General features: G+C 42.3%; 1 protein-coding gene across 1 annotated transcript in view; it reads right to left on the bottom strand.

The window, feature by feature from the left end:
- The window catches only part of LOC115871020 (nesprin-1-like), a 196492-nt gene extending 181980 nt beyond the window's left edge, over positions 1–14512 (bottom strand). The window contains exons 1-2 of the mRNA XM_045294562.1: positions 14449–14512; positions 11014–11066 (exon numbers count right to left, since the gene is read on the bottom strand). Coding sequence (XP_045150497.1) covers positions 11014–11066; positions 14449–14512 — 117 coding nt within the window. The remainder of the gene's footprint in view (positions 1–11013; positions 11067–14448) is intronic.
- Positions 14513–21260: the final 6748 nt, after the last annotated feature.

Here is a 21260-nt window from a genome sequence, read left to right as displayed (position 1 = left end):
TATCTATCTATCTATCTATCTATCTATCTATCTATCTATCTATCTATCTATCATCTATCTATCTATCTATCTATCTATCTATCTATCTATCATCTTCTGCATTTCACAAACAAAAGATCAAAGAAACCCATTAGACACAGAAACCCAAAGAAACCCATTAGACACAAAGAAACAAATACAAAGAAACCCATTAGACAAGTGACAGTTTTCTAAAGAAAAGAAATGTCCTTGAGAACAACACCTTTTAAAATGTGTAGTCTGCTCACCTTACTAGCGGAAGTCAGCACAGGAAATAAGCAGAACCATCGGGAAACATTTGCAACCACTCTATGGAAGCACCAGTTAAGCACTGGAGTGATTCACGTGAAGATCACACAGGGTGGAGAAGGTCAGTTTACGAATCTTACGTCCAGTCAGCATACACAGTGCGCACTTAACCGTAGTTCGCACGTTGAAAAGGACGTTGGCTGGCTATGACCGCATCAACTCTCTGTGCTAAGTGCTCTAATCAGACAGAAATCGTAAAGATGTACTTTTATGCAAACCGGTACACACTAGATATCAGTCTTGCTTTTCCGCTCAGACCAGAACCAAAACAATAGCAATGCTTATTAACAAACGATATATTTTAGCACAGAGACTGTCACCATTCTGGAGTGGGCCAGTGAATCTAGGTTCTAGTCCTCTGTCGTCTGAACTAAGCACATGACTGATACAAGCAACCTAATCTTCAGGACTCTCAACCTATTTTCAACAACCAGAGCTACACGAGAAGATCTTTAAGATTATTCTCCTACACTGATGGGATTCCATAATTCTTCTGAAGAATCCTGGTAGTGCACTGGTTAAATGTTTGGCTGCTAACCCAAGGGTCAGCTGTTCCAATCTACCCACTACTCTGAGGAAGACAGACAGAAATCTGCTTGCATAGAGATTTCAGTCTTGGAAAATTGGCGTGGTAGTTCTACACTTAGTATCGCTAGAGTTTATGATGGCGCAGGCCCAAATGAGCTTTGTTCTTGTCTCTTTCTTTGTTTGGGGTTTACAACTCTTTCAAGATCACTTGCATTTCAACTATTATGTGTCGTCTAAAAAAAAATAAGTAAATAAACCCAACGCCATCCAGTCAATCCCAACTTGCATAGGGTTTCTGAAACTAAATATGTGTGAGAGCAGACAGCCTCTCCTCTCCCTCTCAGAGAGGCTGGTGATTTTGAACTGCTAACCTTGAAGTTAGCAGCCCCATGCATAACCCACTAGGCCATCAGGGCTCACAGTTTTCTTTTAGTGTCAGCTAGGAAACTATAAACATGCTGACCTTTTTATCCATAACCTTCAATTGCCAAACTTAGATTTTACTAGAGCTAGCCAACTCCCAATTACTTTTAACTATTTAATACAGGGTTGTTTGGGGGGTTCTTTTTGGAACCATTCCATCATTACACTGAATCATAAAGACATCTCTAAGACTCAATGTTGTAAGGAAACAATGAATTTCTACTGTACAAAATAACAAAGGAAGATAAAACACAAAGCATCAAAACAGATAAGAAATATTACTCCTTAATTGTTTACTTGATTGTTATTGTGGCAGTAGAAATTATTAGTTTGGAAAAGAGTCATTTTATAAAAAGAGGTGGGACCCATGTATTTCATAGAAAACAAGCGTATTATAAACACAAATTGAAAGCATTAGAAGTGCTATTTGTGTACACATATTTCTAGTAATATTTTAACATGCTGGATATACATTTGCTATTAAAAGTATTAATTATGTGTAGGTATTTTCTACCTAAAAATCATCATGTAAATAAGGAATCAGAATGCAAAGGGATCTCAGACTATCTTACTCTCACTCCAGAACTTGGCAATTTTTTCTCAACTAAATATTTTCACACCTTTGACTTGTAAACACAAATGCATTGCACCCTTGAGGGATTTTTCACAACTTCTTGGAATAAGAAAAAGTTAAGAGGCAAAAATGATAACCTGGTCTTTTTATATATGACATACCACCTTTCTGATAAATTTGGCTAGGGTGCTACTAATTATAAAGAGATATAATTAGCATGATACAGTCTATTCAGAAATGAGAAGGGACTGATTTCTCTTCTTGATAATTCAGCATGACCTACATGTTCTAGTGGAAAACTGAATATTAAATCAAATCATTTTCAAAATGATCGTTCTGTTTGAGAAATCGGTAAGCAAGTTTCCATTCAGTAGATAGTCATGGATTCATTTTTATTCTGTTTTTCTGAGCCCTAGAAGAAAAGGTAGTAATGGATGATATGGTTCTCATGACTCCAGTTGATTTAATGCCTAGAAAGGTTGAAAAGTAATGCTTCAGGATTGGTCATGAGTTCTGGTCTAGAAAGAGGCAACACGCGAGTTCTCCTCTATTTCCCTTGTAGGCAAGATTGGTTCCAGGCAAAATTTGGGAGTACCCAAGAGTACTCTTACTGGTTTGGGCAGCCACTTACTCCAAGGTGGGCAGCAGACGCCTTCTTCATTATCTGTTCTTAGTACAGAAGCACCACTGAAACCTGTTCATTTTGGGTGACCATGCTGGTATTTAAAATATCAGTGACGGAGCATCCAGCATGTCAGCAACACACAAGCCACCGAATTACAGCACACTGACAGAAAAATGGAAGAAACTGTGAAGTTGTTCAGGATTTTGTCTTGATTGGATCCACAATCAATTCTCATGGAAGCAGCAATCAAGTGATCAAAAGATGAGCTGCTTCACAAGACTTCTTTCCAGTATGGAAAAGCAAAGACGTTAGAGGACTAAGGTGCGCCTGCCCCAAGCCGTGGTGCTTCCCATTGCCTGATATGCACACGAAAGCTGACTGTTGAAGAAGGGAGACCAAGGAGGATGGGTGCATTTGAATTGTGGTGCTGGAGAATGCTGACGGTATCTTGGACTGCCAAAAAACCAACTGATCTGTTTGGAAGAAGTAAGGCCAGAGTGCTCCTTAGCGGCAAGGATGGTGAGCCTGGGTCATACATATTTTGGACAGGTTGTCAGGAGAGATCGTTCCCTGGAGAAGGACCTCATGCTTGGTAACGTAGAAGGGGAGTGAAAACGAGGCAGGCCGTCAACAAGACGGATTGGCACAGTAGCTAACAAGGCCCTCGGACACAGGAACCGTTGTGAGGATGGCAGTGGTGCCTTCTGTTGTGCATGGGGTCGCTACTGGTCCAAACGGACTCCATGGTATCTAGCAACAACACCAAGGGTTCCCCGGATGTTTTCTTCTTTGCCTCGTCAGTCTTCATCTCTTTTTGCCTGATCTCCTATGAGGCTGGCTTTGTAGGTATAGGGTTGTGCAGCCTCTCAGGGTCCTGCTCTCAGCAGATCTCATGCATGCTTTAATGCTCTGCTTCCTAACTGCTGTGAACAAGGGCCCCACAATTTTCTATAGCACTGAGCCCTGCAAATGTTTTAGCTGGCTTGGTCTCCTATCTATGATGAGTAGCAACTATGAGGGAAAGCTTAAAAGAATCTATGCTGATGTGTGAAGGTCTAGCAGTCCTTCAGTTCACTTGAAGTCCCGGAAAGTCACTTAGGACATTGGTTGTCGTACTTTATTGCTAGACAACTGTTATTTCATTTGCAAATAAGATCACCCAACTATGAATTATAAATTCCCTTCCAGTCTAAACAGGCACCACCAGTTAGTTGACATTGAGTCCACTGTAACTCAAGATGAGTCCCACGTGTCTCAGAGTAGAATGGGGCTCCACAAGGTTTTCTATGGTTGGGATCTCTGGGAGTAGATCAGCAGGCCTTCTTCCAAAGTGTCCCTCTGGGTAGAGAATAGTCAAATGAACTGCCAACCTGTCACTAAGTAGCAGAACAATTACCCATTTGTGCCTCCCAGATACACCCTATAGCAACTTAAAGCAAAAACTAGGGACTTGTGACGTCAGGTAAGGTGCTTTTTCAACTCAGTAAGAGACTACATAAAAATAACTTAGGGACTCCTACAGTCAATTCAACACCAAAACAAACTCACTGCCATCGAGTCGATGCCAACTCACAGTGACCCCATAGGACAGAGCAGACTGCCCTGTTTTTGAGACTGTAACTCTTTGTGGGACCCCTGGTGGCATAGTGGTTACGTGTTGGGCTGCTAATCGCAAGGTCATCGGTTCAAAACCACCAGCCACTCTGCTGCAGAAAGATGGTGCTTCCTCTCCCTTAAAGAGTTAGCGTCTCAGAGACTCACAGGACCAGTGAGTCCTACCCGGTCCTACAGGGTCATTATGAAAATCGTCTCCAACCCTGTTCAATTTACCTAGTTGTATCTCCCTGTTTTGTGGCAAATTCCATCATTCATTCACTTATATATCAAACATGCACTTATCGATCAATGACAGTCACTGCCCAGTTTATAAATTCTTTGGTACTTGGCACAACCATTCCAAAAGATTCTAAGCTCCAAGAGGACAGGAAGTTTTTATACCACGTTCACATGTGTATTCAGAACACTGTGGAGATCCAAACCCAAACAACAACAACAAACACACTGCCAAGTAGTTGTTTCTGACTCATAGCAACCCTATAGGACAGATTAAACCAGCCCTATGGATTTCTGGGACTTTAAATCTTTACAGGAGCATAAAGCTTGATTTTTCTCCCTCAGAGTAATTGTTGAGTTTGAACCACTTACATTGCAGTCATCAGATCAATGTGGAAGGCACAAAGGCCCCAGAGCTCCTCTGTAGCTGTCCTCACTCACACTCCCTGCATTGGAGTCAGTGTTGACTCAGAGCAACCCTATGTGTTTCCAAGATTGTAACTCTTTATGGGAATAGAAACCTAGTATTTGTCACATAGAGCAGATGGTCATTTTGAGCGGATGACTTGGATGTTAGCCGCCCAATTCATAACCCAGTTTACTATCAGGGCGCCATCTGTAGATGCCTAGAAGAGATATATTTAAGTGTACGGATATATGATTGAATAAACTGAGTACCTACTAAATGTCAGGTTTTGTATTCATACAAAGGATAATAAAGAATGAACAGATTTTAAAAACCCAAACAGGATATCCAAAGTTAAAGAGGAAAAAGCCCCTGTCCTTGAGAATCTAATCTTCTGATTGAACACACAGAGAAGGAAAGAAACCATTGGACCAATGCAATCCATAAGTCATAAAAACAAGCACAGAACAGAATATACAGGAGGGATCTGCTCACTAGAAGGGTGGCTTTAGGAAAAGTTCCACAGAGGAAGTGATGCTTTCATTGAGTTTTGAAACCTGAATAGGATCCCAGGAAAATAAAAGAGAAAGGAGAAAAGGAGAGAACGACAAAGCCAGAGGATCCTATCTCGGTTCCCTTGAAGAGAGCTGGAAATGGCTCAGAGTGGTTGGAACACCATAATTTGTGAAGGATGATCAGGAAAGAAGATATGAAAATCATTAAAAGCCAGATAAGGGGCATCTCTGTCTACCTAGTGAATTTATCTTGGAGATGATGGTGAGTCACTGTAGACTTTGCAACAGGGAAAGGAACACAATCCGAGCCGGGTTTTAAAACATCCTTTTTCAGGTATGGTGGAAAGGGTACCATCTACTTTGACTCCCAGGGTTCTGAGTGGACTGTAAGAATGTCCTATTTCTTCCATTGACGGTTAAAGCAATTAATGATCCTATTAACCGAATTTGAAAAAATGAGATCACCTGTGAGAACACTCAAAAAAGTAAAAGATCTGAACCATGAATGTCATGAACGTGAATGAGTGTAAATTCTTGGCAAAATGATCACTCTAGCTCATAAAACGATAATTAAACAAAACAACAAGGCAAGTACTGAGGGTTTGAAAATTCTTCCCAAGTCAACAGCATAATAAAGAATAAACAGATTTTTTAAAAGGATTTAAAGTAATGTGAGGACAGTGTAACATGTGTGAGGAAAAAGGAAGCAAAAACATTGAGAGTAATTCCATTGTTCAATGTAAATAATTTTTAAGGTGGGTGGAGGTCCAGGTTCACCAAACATGAAAGAATAATATCAGAAGAGGAAGAAAGTGTTTGTTTTGAATCCAAGAGGTCACTGTGAAGAGAATAATAAGAAAGAACAGAAATTACTGCAGAAACCACTTTTAAACTACTGAAGCAAACTACACTATATGCAAGCACATAAAAAAATCTTTTGTGAACCATTTGACCCTGAACCTGTTTGGGGTAGCCACCAACATCTTCTGTCCGATGTTTACATTTCTTTATTTGAAAATAGTAAGTAGAAAATTATCAATGGACTAATGTTCTGTATATAGTGAAATAGCTGAAGATATTCTTACTCGGTAAGTTCTCAATAATTCTAAATAAATGAGGGCAAAATTCTTTAACGATGATGAATAATTACTAAATATACTACAAACTAAGATAAAAAAGATCATTAAAAAGTATTTAGGTATGAGTACCACAAAGATGTTTACCTGAGTTTTATTGAGTACGCAAAGGCATTTGAATGTGCAGATCATAACAAATTGTGGATAACAATGAAAAATGTGGGAATTCTGGAATGCTCAATTGGATTCATAAGGTGTATTTATATATATAGCTCAAGAGGTCATCAGTCATTCATACAGAGCTAAAAGATACCATTGTTTGAAAATCAGAAAAGGTATTCCTCAGGGTTATATAGCATATGTACCCTGTCTGCATGCTGAGCAAATCATGTGAGAAGCTGGGCTGTATGAAGAAGAATGTGGCATCAGAAATGGAGGGAGACCCATTAGCAACCTGCCATAGACAGAAAACCAAACCTTGCTTGCTGAAAGCTGAGAAGACTTGAAGCACTTACTGAGGAGGATCAAGGAATATAGCCTTCAGTGTGGAATAAATCTCAACGTAAACAAAAATCACCACTGGACCAATAAGCATCATCATGATAGTTGGAGAAAAGACGTGTGGTAGTTATATAATCTGTTGTCAATTTGAGAGGAATAAGAGTGAAGGGGTGGAGCCTGTCACTCAGATTGCACCTTGATGACGTCATTTGGAGGCTTTAAGGAGATAAATAGCTCATTGGAGGCATGTACACATGGTCAGTCCCTGCGAGACATTTTTGTTGAAAAGCCACATGGAGACAGGCTGATGGCAGCCAGAGCCTCGGAGCTGGAAAAGCCACGTGAAGACCACAGCCAGCGCTGAGATGTTTACACTACCACTGGATCCACAAGACTTTCTACCCACTGGCCTGTGATCATCCTGCATTCAGCATCATTGCATGTGTTTCGTGAGTCCGAAGAGGACTTTGTGTCTATGTATTTGTTTCTCTAGTCCACCCGGACAACACAAGACTGAAGTTGTCAAAGGTTTTGTTTTACTTAGATCCACAACCAATGCCCATGAAAACAGCAGTCGTGAAATCAAACAGAATATTACCCGGGTCCACAAAAGGACCTCTGTGCCGTTTGGAAAAGCAAAAGATATCCATCTGAGGACTAAAGTGCACCTGGCCCAAGCCACGGTATTTTCTTCAAGCCATGGTATTTTCCATCGCTAATTGTCCATGTAAAAACTGGAATATGAATAAGCAAAACCAAAGAAGAACCGATGACTCTGGATTATAGTGAATGTACCATGAACTGCCAGAAGAACAAAGAAATCAATATGTCTTAGAAGAGTACAGTGAGAACGCTCTTTACAAGGAAAGATCGTGAGCATTCATCTCCCGTGCTTTGAGCGTGCTATCAGGAAGAACCCGTCTCTGGAGAAGGACATCCTGCTTGATAAAGTAAAGGGTCAAGAAAAAGTAGGACACCCTCAACCAGACAGACTGACCCAGTGGCTGCAGTCGGCTCAAACAGCAACCATGGTCCAGATGGCACAGGAGGCAAAGTCTAGTTCTGTTGTCCATGGGCTGCTATGAGTCGGAACCGTGTACAACAAGGAAGCAGTATCTTCATAAGTCTCAATTGTTTTAAAAGTACTAACATAACATGATATGTGATTTTTGGGGGTGTTTCTTAAGATATCTGAGGGAAGTCATCACCTGGAATTTAAAGTCTATTGTGTTTTGTTTTATAGGTATGTTTTACCAAGTGATACATTAATAGAATACATTACTGTTCATGGGCACCTGAGTGGTCTTCATTCCTCTTACTAAGACTTGATGAAGACTCGCGTCACTGGGTGCAATTGTGCTTTGTCGGGTTTCCTTGGCTGTGATCTTTACAAGCGCAGATCAGTAAGCCTTCTGCAGCTGAACTGACAATTTTAGAAAGGGATACGCTGCTACTGTCACCATAGGGGTTGATGGGAATTTTCTCAAATTCAGTTATAGTATTTGGGGCTAAGGGAAGGTGTTTCTGAGTGGTGCAAATAGTTTGAACCTATCTAACTGCAAGTTGGAAGAAAGGACACAACCCTTACAACCCTATGGAACAGATCCTGTCTGCACACAGGAGGCCATTGCCGACGTGAATCGGAAGTGACCCTATGGCAACTGACAACGGCAATGCTTAGTCACAATGGAAAAGAAATAAATCCCAGGTCCTCAGGATGTTTCAGATAAGCCAAACACCTGTAGTGGGATATTTTCTTTTCAAGAAAATAATCAGAACTCATTGCTATTGAGTCAATGCTGACTCATAGTGGCCCCTGTAGGTTTCTGAGACTGTAACTGTTTTCAGGTATAGAAAGCCCAGTCTTCCTCCCTCAGAGCTGCTGGAGGTTTTGAACTGTTGACTATGCAAATGGCAACCCAACACATAACCACTACACTACCAGGGCTGTATTTCAGGAGAGTAGAGGAGCTAAAAAAACAACAGTCAAAACAATCAAAATAGATGCTGCTGATTCTACAGTGAGCTTCTCTGCACATGAGCAGTAATGATGCTGGTCATGCTATATGAAAAGAATGTAGAAAAATAACAGAGAGGGTGGGAAGAGCGAGAGATGAGATAAGGAGAGGCACACAACAGGAAGGCATTGAGTGAGGACAGTCACATACATGCCCAAATGGAACCACCAGGAGCATCACTGACTCTCCCTGGGACCATCTGTCAGTTCTACCAGGACTCCAAACTCGACAAGAAGTGATTGGTGCCTGATTTAAGAGACTTTTATCCTTAGGGCACATTTGTGATTGAGCTCTATCTACAATGCCAAATGATACTTAATACTCTTTTAAGGAATTTTTTTATGCAATTAACTTTTAAGAGCCTCTCTACCCTTTAGGAACAATACATAAGGGCCATTGTATTAGTCTAGGTACTTTAGAGAAACAAATCCACAGCAACTCATGTATAAGAGAGTTTTATATAAAGATTAAGTGTGCATCAAGAAAACATCTGAACCCAATGCTGCCCAAGCCCACAAGTCCAACATTAACCCATTAACCCATATGTCCAACACCAATCCACAAAGTCCTCCTCCATCTCACAAAACAGACGCAATGATGCCAACTGCAGGAGGAAAGCCAAGTCAGTGAATGTGTAAGCATCTCAGTGTTTGCAGGGGTCTCCACATGGCTGCTCCAACACCCAGGGCTGCATCAGGGTAGGTCCAAGTGGCTTCTCCTTGGGGATGTCTTGCAGGAAGTCTGCCCTGCAAGCTGAAGCAGGGAACTGCTAAGGCAGCTGCACTCTGGTGCGACCATCACAAAGCAAGAGACCAGAGAACTAGAAAGGCGAGGCTCACTGAGACATTTATCCCTCCACCTTTCATTTAATCCCACATGTGCTTATCGGCCAGGTTGGCACAATAAACTAACTAACTCAGCCATTTTTTTCTTCTTCTAAAAATTATACTTAACTATACTCACTCGCAAGGAACCTTGGTCTCATAGTGGGTTAAGTGTTAGACTACAAACCACAAAGTCATTGGTTCAACCCACCAGCCCTTCTGCAGGAGGGAAATGAAGTTCTCTGGTCTAGCTGGAATTTTCAGTCTCAGAAGCCCAGTGATCAGTTCTACTCTATCCTACAGGGTCACAATGAGTAGTAATTGGCTCCATGGCCATGGGTTTGGTGTTGGTTTTATACAAACTTGCGCTTGTATGTACTAGTCATGTCAAACACACATAACCATCCTATATATTACAAATGATCTTGCACATACATACACCAGCAAAAGTAATGAACTTCTCACACATTCCTTGATCATTTTCCTGACTTCTTTTCCAGGTTTTCATTCTCTCTTCCTACCACTGGCTGTAACTTCTCGGTCTCATATGTAGTAACCTTCCACTCCACTTCCCTTCTTCCGATGCTGTGTGTCCTGGTTCTCAACCCTTACCTCTTTGCTCTCTAGCCTCCCTTTCTGGGAGAGGCCAACTATGTGCTGATAATGTCAAGAGTTTTTTTCCCCACTCCATCTGTATCTTTTCCTTCATCTAGTCTTATCTCCAACTGCTTTGTGGATGTCTATTAGGAGGATAAAATGTAACATGCCCACACCAAACTCTTCATTTCCTCCTCCTAGGAATCTTTGCATTTCTCAAAGTGATAAGTGGCCAACCACATTCAAGCCATCAGAAAATTACTTTGGTTTTACATTCGACAAATATTTAGGATTTTACAAATTCTCCATCTCCCGTGTAACTCCTGTTCCAAGGCACTGTCCCCTCTCCTGATTTCATTGCTATTTCATGATTGCCTGGTTCTACTTTTCTATTCTTTTGTGTTTTTCTTTTACGGTGTCACGGATTCATAGGGAAGATTATACTTATGTAATAAATGTTGAAAATGACTTGTTAAAAGTTGTTTGTTTTTTTACAGGGAGATCATAATTAATTGGCAGGGGTCACTTTGCAAATGTCACAGGTATCTTTCTCTCCAAGGGTGAAAGCTCTTCTCTTTGGTCCTTGACTTCTCTTTGACTTGGTTCCAAGGCCAAAGACAAAGTTTGACCTTTCAGGGCTCCCCCCACCCCCCAGCTTTTTTTAAATTTAGCCTCTCTCCATGTGACACCCCAGCAGGCACAGTGGAACCATTTCTGGCGTTTGAACACTTGCTCTACAGGACAGTGTGATGTCACTTGGTCTCACCTTAAGGAAGCCTGGTGCATCAATTTTCACATCGACAAAGCTGAACAAATCATCTTCAAAGGGAGGAGTGCTATTGGTAAAGATCACTCGGAACGAACACTTTTTACACCAAAGCTAGGCAGAAACACTATGAAAAAGGACCAAGAGCAATGAAAGATTCTATTAAAGGCACTTGTAATATGAAAAGTACAGCCTTTTGTTCCTTCAAATAGGACTGTGAATTTAGAGATTCCACAAGCCATGTATTAAAATGGATCCCCTTCCTTATCCCTTAAAGCAGAAAATATGTACTAATTATGGGTATTCAGAATTTGAATACCTCTGTATTGTACTGTTGTTCTGTGTTTGCTGTTATATTTAAATTGATTAAAGTTATGGGAACATTCATCATTTTGAGGAGCAAATGAGAATCTGCATTGCAGTCTGACTGCTCATTCATAATTCAGGATCCCAGCCTGAAACATTCTGTTCAGGCAAGCACCAACATCGGCAAAGGTTAAATATTGATCTGCTGCTGTACCAGCTAAATGATGTAGCAGTTTGTGTTAGGCTTTAATTTCCTAGCACTAGAAATAAAAGTTAAAAGCAGGAAAATAGTCAACAGTTATGGTTGTAAACTAAGCAAATCAACACAATGAGCCTGTTATTCAAAGATGCATCCTCTTCTTTAGGAGCAATAGCTGGTTCTGCTCAGACAACAAAGCCCAAATAGAAACAATACCACAGTGAGATGGATTATCTATGCAGGCAAAGAGAGGTTCTAGAAGAATGATCCCATCAATTTGAACATTAGAAATAGCCCATCTGATTTGATTTAAGAGAGTAGGATAAATAGATGCACTTGCTTGAGTTATCAGACCATAATGCCAGTCCTTTATGTTACTAGGTCACTCCTTTGGAGGTTCCAGTAGACAGGCACAATGGACGACTGTATGTGCTTGACAGAAGACTGGGACTCCTCTCTCCAGTGAGCTTGGCCTTCGTGTGCGGCAAAAGCATTCAGGGAACGGAGGAAGGAGGGCACTCATCTCAGTGAGTGAACCAGCAAAGCAGTGTGATCACAGATCCAACATCACATTATGTTCACTTTCTGTCAATTCCCTTGACTTCCATTGACGCATTTGTTGTAGAGTAGATTTTGCATTTTACAGCTATCAATAATATATGCATGAGTGAGTGAGTGTGTGTGTGTGTGTGTGAATAAAGTCCTGCTGACTGGCTTCTGTAAAGATGAAAGCTAAGAAAACTCCATGGAGCACTGCTACTCTGCCACTTATGGGGTCACCATGAGTAGAACTGGCTCAATAGCCACAGATTTGGTGATAGATATATATTGTGTGTATATACATGCATACATACAAAGCAGTGTTTTGTTCTGCTCGTTTTATTGGACATAGGGTTGTTATGGAGACACCATGAGTAGCCTATATGGAGACTATATGGAGACACCATGGACTTTATGGAGACACCATGAATAGCCTCGACAGCATCTGTGATAGTGCATAACAACACATAGATTTTACCCAGATGGTTACATGTGTCTCTACAGAGCCATAGCAAGTGGAAACATAACAAGGGCAGAGTAGAAGGGCCCCACAGGGTGTCTAATGTTGATGGAAGTGGACAGTTACATCTGTCCTCGTCATCAGTGCTCTCTCCTGTAAGTCACTCGTGGTTCCAAGAGCAGGCCTTTCAGTTAGCATTTCAGTGCTTCCCCCTGACACCACCAGGGCGCATGCCTTTCCGTTCTTTGATTACGAAGGGAAAACAATCACAATCAGAAAGTGTCGTCGCTTCACTAGGTCATAACATCACTACTTCTATGTAGAACTCACTTGCTGCCATCGAGTCCATGCTGAATCCTAGCGACCCTCCGAAAGTGTAACTGTTTACACGAGTAGAAAGCCCAGTCTTTCTCCCTCTGAACTCCCGGTGGTTTCAAACTGCCAATCACGTGGGTTGCGCAGCCCAATGCATAACCACTACACCACCATCTACATGAAGACCAATAGCATTCGCCCAAATCTACCCATATATTCAGGCCTGGCCTTGTCTTCCACCTCTCTTGCGTGTCTGTTGGAATAGCTCACCGCAGCATAGTGCTCATAGCTTCGACCACACCTCAATGAGCTTCACAACCATCCTGAGAGGGCCGATCAAGGTGTGTGTTCCACACATTCCAACGGGGCACGGAGCACAGGGATGCAAAATGAAACAGGGTGTACGCTGCCAAAGGGTTCATGAATCAGGGGCTCTGGTTCTTTCACGCATTCTGCAGACACCTCTGTGAAAGAGTCATGTAGATGTCCATCGCTGAGCACAAAAACATCTGGCATCCGTGTCCCTCCCGGTCCGCTCACCCGCTAACCACCGAGGTAACACCATGATTGCCATTCAAGCTCAATCAAGGTCACTCGTACAAGCTGCGCTTGCAGAGCCAGAATCTGGTGCGGACTGAGTCTTCAGAGATTTGCTCTTTGCAACTCTTTCTTTACTATCAACATGTGTCTCATCCGAAGCGTTGCCACAGTAACTCGGCCCAGAGGAAAATGTGCTTTCTTGCCTAGTTTACCTCCCCCGCCTTCCCTTAAGGGATTCATAGGGTTTCTGTCCACCGAATTGCCGATGATGTCACAGAGACATAAAATGTTGGGTCACTTCTTCAGGGCGAACAGTAAAGACAGACGTAGGGAGAGGGATGGAACTGCACTTTCAGGGTCCCATCAACCTAGTGAGATGCACATTTTAAACCAGAGTTTCTTGGCCCTAGGATCATCAGTCGGAGAATCTTCCAGCTTATGCAGGAGATCTGTGTCTCTACAGGTAGCAAGGATCTGCAGTTTTATCTAATGAGGTTCTCCCTGGCATGGTGAGTGGGATAGTTTAACCATAAATGTGACGTTCACCCTGGGTCACTGCAGCATCACAGATCCGCCCCAGACAGAACCAGCTTGACTACAAGAGCACTCAGACAGATGAATGGCACCAAGGCAGTCGGAGAAACATCCAGTTTCTATGATCTCTTGGCTTTCTACAGCTCGTCGCACGTGCTGGGCCATCAAGGTCCAGCTTGAAGGGCTGGGTCTGTATTTTGAAAGTCAAGAGTGCTTGCCAGCCAATGACTGCTGTGAGCATCACACACATGATTATCAAAGAAAGTGGGATTATGGCAGGTTAATAGCATAGCTCTCACGCTCTCTCGCTCTCTCATACACACACACACACACACACACACACACACACAGAGAGAAAGAGAGACCCTGCCTCTGTCTCATTTCCACGCATACTGATAGCATTTTGTGACAACACATCCTAGCGAAAGCACTGGCATAAGAGACACAATTGCCAGTCCTTGCTGCCCTTACGCAGAATTGAAGGAAAACGCGAGCAAACTTCCAGATGTCTGGAATCAGCTGGGATTGACACGTTCCTTACCTTGCAGTCTTTGCATCACATTGGCAATGTCCCGAGATCGTGAGACCGTTCTGGCGGTTGCCATGATCCTTCGGGTCGAAGGAAACCCGCACCAGGAGAAACTTCACCTGTGGCCAGGCAAGCCTACCCTGCTCTAGAAAACATCCTTGACCTCTTTCAGTGCTAGTGAGCCACAAGCGAATAATCCCAGGATACAGCCCTGCAGAGGGCAGAGCCGCTTCCTCTTCTTCAAGACGGTGCTCTTAATGAAGCTAGAGATCTGAAAGAGAGAAAAAAAGGAAACTTAAACACAAAAAGAAGACGAAGAAATCTACAAAGGCCACCGCTGACTCAAAGAAAAGCCAGGTCTATATTACTTGTCTAGATTATCTGTTATCAAGTGAAATTATGTGAGAAAACACTGTAACCCACAGAATCAACAAAGGTTCAAGTGCTATGTAAAATTAGGAAATCTTATGATACTTGCAAAAAATAGAAACATGACCTATGTAGTACATTTTTGCTTTAGCTTTGAAGGAGGGCTGGTCTTACTCCACGTTTTCAGCTTAAACTCTAGATGGGCAGCAGAGGGGTGGGTGAAGGGAGACGCCAGGCAGTGTAAGATAAGATATAATAATAATTTATAAATTATTAAGGGTTCATCGGGGAGGGGGAGGGAGTGAGGGAAAGGAAAATGAGCTGATTCCGGGAACCCAAAAGGAAAGTGTTGGGAATTTTGAGGAATTTGGAGAATAATAAGGGCAACAAATGTATAGGTGTGCTTTACACAATTGATGTATGTATTGTGTTGAATTGTATGAGCCCCAATAAAATGATTAAATAAAAAAACTCTAGATTCCTTCCATGGATATAGAAAAGTGAAAGTACTTCTTTTTCAAAGTTCAAGTTCTATTTCTCAATGTTCACTGGTGATTTTATCTACTTTAACCTGCTTTTCATACTTATTTTGTTCTGTTTTGCTACATTCTTTCTAGGAACGAGATCAAATATTAAGGCCATATACATGGGAGCCAATTTCCTTCCAAAACATGCATTTCTATTATTTTATTTTCAGAAGTCAAAATGGGTTGGAATGAACCATTTTCCTCCCCATATCGAAAGCCTCTAAAGATAAGTTATAGGAGTGGGGTAGAGGATATTTTCCTTCTGAGCTCTGCCTGAGTACTCTCCTTCTACCAGGTTTCATTGGTCATTCTGGGCTAGGGAGGTGAGCTTGGGGAGTAGAATAGTTGATGAAATCTTGACATTGTGAAATGCACTTTGAACCCGGATTTCCTCATTCTGGCCGCCTAAGCTCTCAAGTAAGCTGAAGAGAAGGTCTTGCCAAAGCACAGAAAGACGAATGACAGAAAGAAGAGAAAGGATGGGAAATGGCCTCAGAGAAAGACCTTAACCAACAGACTCAGGAAACGACCCTTGTGAGAATGACAATTGATTACAGTTCCCCCTGCCCTCTCTGGGCTGTGAGGACCAGGTCCCCCGGGGAAGGAAGGAGGTGGAAGAGGTAGAGTGGGAAAAACAAACCTGTGAAGAAAACACAGCCACTATACTATTATCTGGGATGGTCCACCTGCTGGAAGGAGTAGGAAAATAAGAGTGTAGGAACACTCTAAAAATATTATAATCTGTATGCATGATCCATTAGTAGTGTTATTTATAAAAGATTGGTTAAGTAGTGGAGCGTAATCACAACTTAAAATGTGTTCCCAAAAGGCATAATGAATTGTTAATGTCTGTATTGGCATCTGGTCAGAAAACTCACTGCCATCTAGTCAAAGCTGACTCATAGTGACCCCATGGGTTAGGGTAGAATCCCCCTGCCAGTTTCTGAGACTGTAATTGTTGACAGGGGTAAAAAGGCCCCATCTTTCTCATGGTAGTTTTTAAACTTCAGACCTTGAGGATTGCAGCACCACACATAACCACTGCACCAAGATGGACTGCAACGCTGGGCATAGACTGGTTAGATTATCACCTTAAAAACTAGATGAGAAACACTGTGCACTGCTGTGGGCTTGCATAAATATCCTCAGAAGCATGCACTAGAGCATATATATATAGATATATCCCTATTATGTGGTTCTGTGTGAGGCAGCTGGCAGTGGGGCCATAAAGAACATTCAGCAGACTTACAGTGGTCCCTGGAAAGAATAGTTACAAGAAGTTGAAGCCAATACTTGATATCGTCTAGAGAGGTACCTCTCTGAGGGGCTCTCCAAGGGATTCTTTCTTTTTCTTCTTGTTTTTACAGAAAGTTTAAAGCGCATGTTCATTTTCCACTCAATGACTTGGGCAACGTTTGGTTCATGGCATTGGTTGCGATCTTGTCCATATAACAGCACTCTGCCCACTCACATGAGAGCCTCAGAGGAGAAATAATCACTTCTGGCTGGGCTGTCAACCGTCAAAACCTATAGCCCTGTGGGCATTTTGTGCCCATTAGTCGCCTACATTTCCTGTGGAAACACTATTCACTCTGCCTGTGTAGAAAAGCTGCCTTAATTTCTAAGACTAATAGACAGTTAGATGTGCCTGAGGGACCTTGCAGTCGTTGGAAATTTGTTTTTAGGTACTGTCAAGTGGGTTTCGACTAATAGTACGCCGATGTAAAAGACAACATCACGCTGTCCGGTCATGGGCCAGCCTCACAACCGTGCTTAGGTTTGAGCTAGCTCATTACGGAAGCCCCTGTGTCAATCACTGCCTCTCTACTTCACCAAGCACAATGTCCTTCTCCAGGGACTGGCCTCTCCTGACCACACGTCCAGAGTCTGTGAGGTGAAGTCTCCCCATCCTTGCCTCTAAGGAATGTTGTGGCTGCGCTTCGTCCAAAGCAGATGTTTGTTCTGTGGGCGGTCCATTCTTCCTCCTACGTTCTTCAGCCGCATTAAAATCATGTTCTCCAAAAGTAACTTTCTGAAATATATCCATCAGCCCCTACCTCCCTACCTTCCTATCTCCCTATCTAAGCATGCATCTATCCCTTTGTCAATCTGCTTATCTCCTAACTGGAGAAGAGGGAAGATATTCGCTTCAATTCAGCTAGCGCCTGCCTACCAGACCCTGCGCATCACTGGTCCTGGTCTTCAACCAAGAAATATACAATTAAAAAAAACGAAAAAAGCCAAAAGTGACTTCTCTCAGTCATCTCACAACAGATCCTGGTGCTTCGACATTCGTCCAGTTCGCATACATGTTGCACAACAAAGAAATCCTAGAGTGTCTATTTTTTGATGCCACACTAAATGTGGGATTTCATCTGGACACATCCAATAACAGTCTATGTATCCAGTCTATTGCCCACAATACAACTAGCACATTCTCAGTGTCAGAAGGCATTGCTGAGGTTGCCAAGGAGAAAAATCCCAGAGTTCCCAGAATCCTCAGAAGGCCATGCCCACACAGAGGCCTCATTGGCTATGACTTGATTGACAGACTAGACTCCACCCCTTCATTCTTAATTCTCTCAATACCTAAATTGACACGAGATTATGTAACTTGTATGATGATGTGTGACTGAATGGATTGGTCATGGTGCCATTACTTGAGCTTAGCAATATGGGGCTGTGTTGTATTTTTCAACACTCTTCCCTCCATATTCTTTATGAAAATCTTTTTAATGGCCAACCACAGTCCATACTCATCTCCGCCATTGTCCCCATAGTCTCACCCCTCTGGGCAACACTCTCAGCTGAACAATCCAACGGGCCACCAAATGCCTAGCCCCAGACCACATCCCACTTGAAGCTTTGCCCAAACACCAAAGCACATATAAAGCATTTATGTTCCTTCCAACACTCCAGCACTAATACTCGACATTATGAAACACAGCAATATATTCTGCCTTGTATTATTCACCAGCATGAGTCATACTTCATTCTGACTCGCCTGGGAACATTTCTCAGGTCTGGAGACTATGACTCTAACTGCTTTCACACCCCACTCACCGACACCAAGCACATCCTCAAGTACATGTTAGATTCTCAATATGTAATTTTCCAGTCAATCAAGTTCATCATATTTCACCTTTCTGAGACAACCCCCAGAGCACCCCTTCCTCTCTGCTGCAGAAGTTTATGCAATCTCCTTTTTTTAGATCTAAGATCAAACATTTTGCTTCCACCGCCTATGTGTACATATATTTTCAACTGTGTAAATTGTACATGTCTTGCTTTTTACTAATGCTATCATTTGGATGGGTCATAAGAATTATGGGAATGTCATAATAAAGATAATAATAAGAGGGCACTCAGAATTAAAAGATATTAATTGTATTTTCAGCTTTGTTCCAACTAGCTTAGCTAGCACAGGTTGCAGAGGGTGGGAACCGTGCATGAGTCCACAGATGTTGGATACGTGAAAGACTTAAAACCTTAATTTAGTCTCTGCCTCTCCACAAGAACATAAAACAATTAACTTTTCCACGACCTCATTCTTTCATCTTTAAAATGAGGTAATTTGATGCTACATTAGGTTTAACTTGATCCTGCTTAAATTAAATCTAAAAAGATAAGTATGTAATGCTCCCAGCAAATGATTGGGTATAGAGAGGATTCAGTACATAAAGGTCTCCACCTTTCCCTCCCTTGGCCCCAGGTTCTCCATCCATAACATGAGGTCTGAGCCTAGAATTGATAGATGCTATTGAGTAGGCTCTCAGCACAGATGGTGTCAAAATAGATACGGATACAGGGTCCTAAGATTTTGACAATTACTCCTTGAATTGACTGATCACACAGAAGTGTCCTGCTTAAGGACATGACTGCTGAGCCAGACAGCCCGAAGATGGGCCAACACATTCCGGGATCTCATTATTTCCATAACAATTAAAAGAGTTTTCTATAGTTGCAAGATGTGGTAAAGGGAGGTGGGAATGAGGAACACAGTGGGGTAGGTATTGGATGGAAAGGGAATATTAGGTAGCCTTTGAGAGATAGGATGCCCACCAATACACCTCTCTACACCAGTGGTTCTCAACCTTCCTAATGACAACCCTGTAATACAGTTCCTCATGTTGTGGTGACCCCAACAATAAAAATTTTTTCTTTGCTACTTCATAACTTTAATTTTGCTACTGTTATGAATCGGGCAACCCCTGTGAAAGGATCATTTGACCCCCCCCCAAAGGGGTCACAACCCATAGATTGAGAACCACTGCTCTATACCAACTCTAATCTTTCCAAGGCAAGGAGGTAACATGGTACTTCCTTGTTACCAGTAAATACACCTACAGTCCCTGGGCAGTATACATGGTTAATAAGAGCTGCTATAAACCAAAAGGTTGAAGGTCCAAGTCCATCCAGGGGTATCTCATAAGAAAAGCTTATCTGCTTCTGTAACAGCAGTTGTTGAAAACTCTGACAGATATGAAGTCAAAACGAGTTAGAGTCCACTTGGCAGATATTGGTTTTTAAATACATCTATCAGAGTTGGCAAAGCCCTAGTGGTATAGTGGGTTACATATGGGGCTGCTACCACAAGGTCAGCAGTTCAAAACTACTAGCCTCTTCATAGGAGAAAAATGAGGCTGTCCCAGAAACCCACCAGGGGAATTCTACTGCTCTGAGTCTGGAATTTCCAAAAGAATGAAGACAAAAGTCTTTAAAAGAATCCCCCTTCGAGCTGTTGCCTCATTTATTTGGACACATCACCAGGCAAGACCAGTCCCTAGAAAAGGACAGCATTCATAGCAAAGCAAAAATGAGGAAAAGCCTCAGTGAGATGGACTGGCCCAATCCCACAATGGACTCAACTATACCAATGATCACGGAGATGGCACAGGACTGCGTAATGTTTCATTCTTCCACATGAAGTCACCATCATTCTAAGCTGACAGGATGGCAACAAGTAACATTAACAGCCATATCAAGTAGACAAGTAAGACAGCACATCTAGTAATTCAGGTGAATTACTATGTCTTGGGCAACTATTCTAGGGGACAATAATAATGAGTAGATAGCAAAGAACAAGACATGTAAATGATCATAGAGTGGGAGGCGAACACTAAATAGTGTTACAGGAAAGAATGGTATTTGATGGGGAAGTTCAGAGGCTTTGGGAGACACTCCCAAGCATCAGCTGCATTTCTCCATGGGCTAGAGAGGTGTGGTGGTTACATGATTTGCCAATTTGAGGATATGCAGAGTGAAGGGGTGAGGTTTAGCCTGCCAATCAGATCTCAGCTTGATGACCTCATTTAGAGGTATGATGGAGATAAAAGTTCACTGGAGGCTGGACCCACTCTCTCTCTGCTACACATTCCTGTTGACAAGCCACATGGAGCCGTGCTGATGGCAGCCATAGCCCTGAAGCTGGAGAAGCCACGTGGAGAACTGTGCCAGTCCTGAGATCCCTTCACTGCCATTGGATCTAAAGACTTTCCACCCACCAGCATGTGATCTTTCTGCATTCGGCATCATTGCATGTGCTGCATGATTCTAAAGAGGAATTTATGAACTAGTAACAGACATATGGGCTAATATCAGACTTATGGACTTGGTCAGAACTGGGCTGGGACGTTTTCTCAATATACAATTGCCCTGTGATATAAGTCTCTCTCTTACACACATACGAGTGTCCTTGGATTGGTTTCTCTAGTCTATCTGGCCTAACACAAGAGGCAATATGAGCCCACTGCAACACGGGATTTTCCGGACGGAATGATGGGCTTTTCTGAGGACACACAGCAGTGACTCATCACAACTGGACTTGCTCAGTCCCTAAGCAGAATGGACAACTAAACTTATCTCTTCTTTGTGCCACTCAAAGAAATGTACTAGGAGAAACACTGAGGCCACTCAAAGAGATCCGAA

The sequence above is a fragment of the Echinops telfairi genome, unplaced genomic scaffold, assembly GCF_000313985.2.
Source record: "Echinops telfairi isolate 266 unplaced genomic scaffold, ASM31398v2 ScPeMD7_3533;HRSCAF=4204_0, whole genome shotgun sequence".
NCBI classification, from domain to species: Eukaryota; Metazoa; Chordata; class Mammalia; order Afrosoricida; family Tenrecidae; genus Echinops; species Echinops telfairi.
The sequence above is the reverse complement of the archived record's forward strand: the minus strand, read 5'-3'. Positions and strand labels throughout refer to the sequence as shown.